We start from the raw sequence: 5,634 nt of genomic DNA, 5'->3' as shown, positions 1-5,634 counted from the left end.
CTTAGATGTTCACCAGGGTGGGGCAACTCATATTGCTGGGTTTTAGTGCTGAATGTGGGAAAGGGATCAGAGAGGGGAAAACGCCTCTTGGTTAGCTCTCCGCCGACTTTCAGTCACTTCCCTGGCTACCCACAAGCAAATTTGTTCTCTCTGGTGCTGATTCCCAGGTGGATGAGTTTGTGTACATTCTAGAATCCTGTGGGTATCTCCAAAGAGCTCTCCTGTGAGGTCAGGAGTCTTTCTCACTACCACAACCCCCAAAGGATTTACAGCCAGAGGTTTTGACCTTTTCTTTTCCTGTGCAGGAACCCTGGGTTGTGCGGTCTGTCTCACTCCCCAGTTGTTCCTCCCAGCTTTTCCATACTTAGTGTGGGACTGCCAGCTACCATGTCACCTGCCCAGTCCTCCCACTGCTACCTTGCTATCAGTCCTCTCCTCCCTGGCTGCCTTTCTGCACCCTTCCTACTGGTCTAAATGAATGTTTCTTTTCTAAATCCTTGCTTGTTGAACTTCCATACAGTTCAATTTTCTGGTAGATCTCATTGTTTTTTTGTTTTTAAATTTGTTGTTGTCCTTCTTTTGGTTGTGTGAGGAGGCAAAGGGTATCCACCTATCCCTCCATCTTGGCCAGAAACCTCTGTCTTTTTTCTTCTCCTTATCTGTTATCTACTTTCCTTTCTCCTTCCTCCACCCCTTTCTCTCCCCCTCTTTCCATTTTTCTTCCTTCTTCCCATTCATCATTTATTGCTAAGAAGTAAAATTATGCTAATTAAAGGGGAGGAGTAGCTGGAGGATCAATATGTCCCAGAAGAAGTCTTAGCCATTACCCAGCATCAGCCAACCACCTCCTGTGTGAATGGGGCCATTTCAGACTTCTGAGCCATTTCAGTTGACCTCTGACCTCCTCTTCAGTGAGCACAGGCAAGACGACAGCAGAAGAGGCTCCCATTAGCATCCAGAATCATAGGAAGTGATAAACTGATGTTGTAGGCCACCAAGTTTGGGGTTGGCTTGCTACACAGCAAAAAGGATCAAAAGAAGAGCATCCCACAGCTGATGTTCAACAAGTAATATTAATCAATATAAAATTAGAATAAAAATTCTGAGGTCTGCAAAAGACCGCTCTGATCCTGTGTAATATATGTAGTGCCCAGGAAGATTTTCCCCTCCACTCCTCCACCCTCCTCCCTCTCACGCCATCTCCACCCCATCCATGCTTCACCTCCAGGCAGAGTGCAGCCTCATTTGAATGAGTCCCAGAGAAACTGAGGCCTGGATCATCCTTGTCAACTCAGAGTTATAAAAAAATTCGATTTCAGCACTTAAATGGAATCCTTTTTTGGCTAATATTTCAATCTATTGATTTAAGTGCTTTAACAAACTCACCTAAATTTTTATTATCGCTGGGATCTTCTGTACCAATTGACTTTATGTCTAATTTGCAGGTGAATAGGGAGGGTGAGGCTCAGACGTAATGCCTGTCTTGATCAAAAAGCGAATACTCAGTGTGGTGTGGTCAGGCATGCTAGCAAATCACCCATCATGAAATGGGCAAACAGGTCGAAAGAGCCTTCAAGAAAAACTCAGGGAAGCTGAGGGCGGCCTCTCACAACCATGTGAGCTGGTGCACTGACACAGATGGGTTCCTGGCACACTAACCTAGCTAGAGAGGCCTGCACTACACCAATCCCGCCCTCTAGAAGATAATTCCATTTTTTTGGGTGGCATCGACCCTCATAAAATCTAACTGTAGAACATTGTTATAGACCACTCTGCCTGGGTATAAGAATTGTATCTCGATCCCTTGTGGCTAAGGGCGAGGGATGACCTTTGGAATGCCAGCCACAGGAGACAAAGCTTGTCTCTGGCAGCAAAAGCTGCCTCAGTTTCCTCTGCCTGCCCCCAAAGCTTGGTCAGAAGTCAATGACGGGTTACTCCCTCACAGTGGGGGGTACCCTAAGCCAGACTCCATCACTTGGGAGGCCTTCATGGAAGGACTGGGGGGCTGCAACAAAGATCAATGGACTCTCGCCCCCCAGCTTTGTCAAAGCCCGAGTGCCCATGTTCTCAGGGAGAAGCACTTCCTGGCTCTAATCCCCTTAAGCCTGAATACCTGCTGGGGAAAGGTGCAGCTCCTTGCCTTGCTAGAGCATGTCCTGGGAACAAATCTGGCATCACAAAGACTTGCTGATAAACCTGTGAAATCTGCTCTGCTAAGAGTGCTTTCATTCATATGATAAGGGTCTGAGAGGAAATGAGTAGTTCTCCCAAGGTTTGTGCAACTCTCTTCCTGACAGACACTGACTCAGACTAAGTCCTCATATTTCTTTGAAATGTTATCTACTGTTTGATCCTTGCCACCCTGTATTCCTTGTATTACAACCCAATAAAAGACTATGCAGGAGAGCACTCAGGGCCTTTTTCTCCTCGGAGAAACTGGCCACTGCCCACTTCTCCTCCCCAAGCAGATCACATCATGTCTCAGCCATATTCATTTTCATCCGTGGCACACGGGAGACATGTGGGAAAGTCGCTTCCACACAACATGGGAATGAAGCAGAAACAAAAGAGCAAGAAGAATAAAACAAAATCTAAACATGTTATATTTTCCAAAACGTTTATTTTCATGTCATTTGTAAAAATGTAACAGGAGTTTTGCCTTCTTTGTTTGAACACAAAGAAATCATGGCAAAATGAACATTAAACAAGGCATTGTGCCTTACAAGCAAGACATAAAATGTCCAAGGGAAGCTTCAACATCAAAGTGCTGACCACCTAATGTGAAATAGTTTCAATAAAGAATGACATTCTTTTAAGCAAGTACAAAAATAGATGTGCACACACTTTCTTTGACCCTAATAAGCCATTTCACTGTCCAGTTGCTTAGACTCCCCTCTCCCACACCTCCTCCTGCAGCTCTATCACAGTGCCTGGCTCTTAATGGTCTCCCGATAAACATTAGCCTCATGAGACACTTAAAATCCATCATCTTCAAATAAATAACAGTCAGAACTGAGTTATGTTTCATTAAACACATTCACACCTTCCACACCTTTAAATACTAACATGTACAATGTTAAAATATGAGCTCTGAAAAATAAATACACATATAAATAAATAGACCTCTGATAAATAGAAAAGTCAAACACAGGAATCCCTGTGTAGCTGTTGCAGGAAGCCATTGTCTCCTTCTCATTTTCAGTCCCCTCAGGGCAGGGACCTCCTTTCAGGAACCACCACCAGGAGCTGCTTCTCTCTAGGTCAGTTGGTGCTGCCCCTAGGGTGAGAAAGGGTTCTGTCAGAGGTGTCAGGGAAAGCTGTCTCCTCTCCCACTGGCCCCTGAAGCTGGAGGGCTTCTGCCTGTAGACTCTGGCCCACCCTGTGCCAGCAGAAGGCTCCCCTGTACCTTCTCCCCTGCACAGCAGAGAGCTGGCTTGCTTTTTCATTGAGAGAAGCAGGACTGTGGGCTCTTTTTTGTCACACTGGGCTATAAAGTTACATGCATGACCTCATTTAATTCTCATACAATACATGGGATGAATAGGTAGTATTTCTACTTCCTTTGCTGAAACTTAAAGAGATGAAAAAAGAACACTTTCCTCCACTTGATCTGAGGGAGGTCTTGCTGCCAAGTCCCTGCCTTTCACCTTAAACTTCCCAGGCCCACACTGTCTCAAACCAGGGATTCCACTCTTCAGGTCTAGGGCCAAGGAGGGATTGAGGCAAACAGTGTTTGTTCCTTGAGTGGCAGGCAATTTAGCATCACTGACTACATGTACTTATTTTTTACAAAGACATAGTTACCCACACTCATGTGAATGGGGATGGAGAGCACTGGAAAAATCCCGTGGGACCAAAGCAAGGTAATGACCTTGCTGCCAAATCTAATAGTGACATAATAATGATTTTCACACCTTCAGCTAGACCCTGGGTTTCCCTGATATACTTTTCAGGAGGCAGATGACAGTATCTGTCACCAACGACTTTAGAGTCACATAACTCACTTTTTTAGCATTTTTTCGATCATTTGCTTAACCCTGGGGGCTTCAGGGTTTAGACAAGCTTTCTGTCCATTCTTGAGGGTGGCTCTGCAGAGAGAAGGGAGAATTCACATGAGACAGAGAAGATGGATGGGCTAGGGGTCAAGGTGGAGGCATCTGCATGGTGTGGGTGACAAGGGCCACGGTAGCAACAGCAAGGCTTCATGGAACTTACATGACTTCGGTTTGGTCGCAGGAGGCTCCTGGGGGTATCACCTTCACACTCTGGATGAGCTTGGGGTACATTCTCTGCCAAGTCTGCAAGCACTGGCAGCGTAGTTCATTGCCCGCCGGAGCCCCTGTGGGGACAACAGACTCGGTTAGGGCAGCTGCCCCCCCACAGCGTCCACCGGTGGTCCCCTGTCCCGCCCTTAGGATCCCAGGGCTCCGAGTCTCACCTGCAACGTGGCGGCAGGAGGTGACCAAGAGCAAGAGCAGCAGGGTGCCCCGGAGGAGTCGGTGGACACGGGGAACGGCGGCAGCGGTAGCGGTGCGGGTCATGGTGCTCAGCTCAGTGAGTCTGGTTGGCGGTGCCTGGAGCGCGAGAGCTGGCGGGAGAGCTGGCTGGGCGAGATCTGTGGCTCCCGAGACGGACGAACCCTTTTTATCCACAATAGGGGAGGAAAGCTGGCAGCCCCCTGGGTCCGGGAAATTCCCGGAGCTGCATTTCATTCTTCTTTCGGGAAGGAAGTCGCGGCCCCGCCCCTTGAGGAAGTTGGAAGTGGGGTAGGGGGCAGGGACAGGCCGGTGCAGACCTGGCTAGCCTCCCGCCTGCTGCCGCGGACTCTGGGATGTTCGCTTCCTGGCCAAGTCCCCAGTGGGGGAATGTGCATCACCACCCGGGAGCTGCTGCCTGGAAGAAATCACCGGGGGCGCCCAGTGAGCCCAGTGCACGGGGCAGGGAGGGTCCACCTTAGAGGGATAGAGACTGTGCCACATCTTTAGGCGCGAGAATTACTTCTCTCAGAAAAACCTTTGTTGTTAGAATTAAAAAGATGAGGGGGCTATGATAGCCTCTGATATCTATGCTCTTTTTTCTTTAATGCATATATTATTTTTATTAAAATATTTTACCAATGTTTACATGTTCTAGTGGTTCTCTAAAAGTGAAATATTTTGAAGATAGGTTTTTAAATATTTTCCAACTTTATAACTAATATGATAAATATAACTGTTAAACAATAAAATGCACATATTTCAAGAGATTACTATTCTGAATCTGGATCTATATATGCATCCATTACACCATCAATCACCACAAACAAAATAATGAATATATCTATCATTCCGGAAAGTTTCCTATTAGCCCCTTTAAAATCCTCTCCTACATCTTACCCAATTGTTTTATGTTGATGCAATTACTGATCTTTTTGTCATCATATATCATTTTGCATCAATTAGAGCTTTTATACATGGATTAATGAAATATGCATTTTTTTACTCAGCATAATTATTTTTTTCTTTTTATGTACATCTTTATTTTTCTATTACACTTTACATTCAATATTGTTCTGTGTAATTTTAAGGTGTACAGCGTAGTGATTAGAAAATAGTGTCATTTGCAGAGCAGTCCTCTGCCTTGTGTTTCAAGTAC

The 5,634-nt window shown here is 46.0% G+C and overlaps 1 protein-coding gene across 1 annotated transcript; it reads right to left on the bottom strand.

Moving 5' to 3' along the window:
* Positions 1–2,600: 2,600 nt before the first annotated feature.
* On the bottom strand, positions 2,601–4,670 carry LOC128625892 (C-X-C motif chemokine 2-like). The gene is made up of 4 exons (XM_053655675.1): positions 4,439–4,670; positions 4,216–4,339; positions 4,005–4,088; positions 2,601–3,277 (listed from the first exon to the last, which is right to left on the bottom strand). Exons 1-4 carry the CDS (start codon positions 4,539–4,541, stop codon positions 3,262–3,264), a joined length of 327 nt encoding a protein of 108 aa, XP_053511650.1. The 5' UTR covers positions 4,542–4,670; the 3' UTR covers positions 2,601–3,261.
* Between the last annotated feature and the right edge of the window lie 964 nt (positions 4,671–5,634).

This window comes from Artibeus jamaicensis, unplaced genomic scaffold (assembly GCF_021234435.1).
Source record: "Artibeus jamaicensis isolate MK-2021 breed Jamaican fruit bat unplaced genomic scaffold, CSHL_Jam_final scaffold_1031, whole genome shotgun sequence".
Classification (NCBI taxonomy): domain Eukaryota; kingdom Metazoa; phylum Chordata; class Mammalia; order Chiroptera; family Phyllostomidae; genus Artibeus; species Artibeus jamaicensis.
Note: the sequence above shows the minus strand (reverse complement) of the source record. Positions and strands in the feature narration are given on the sequence as shown.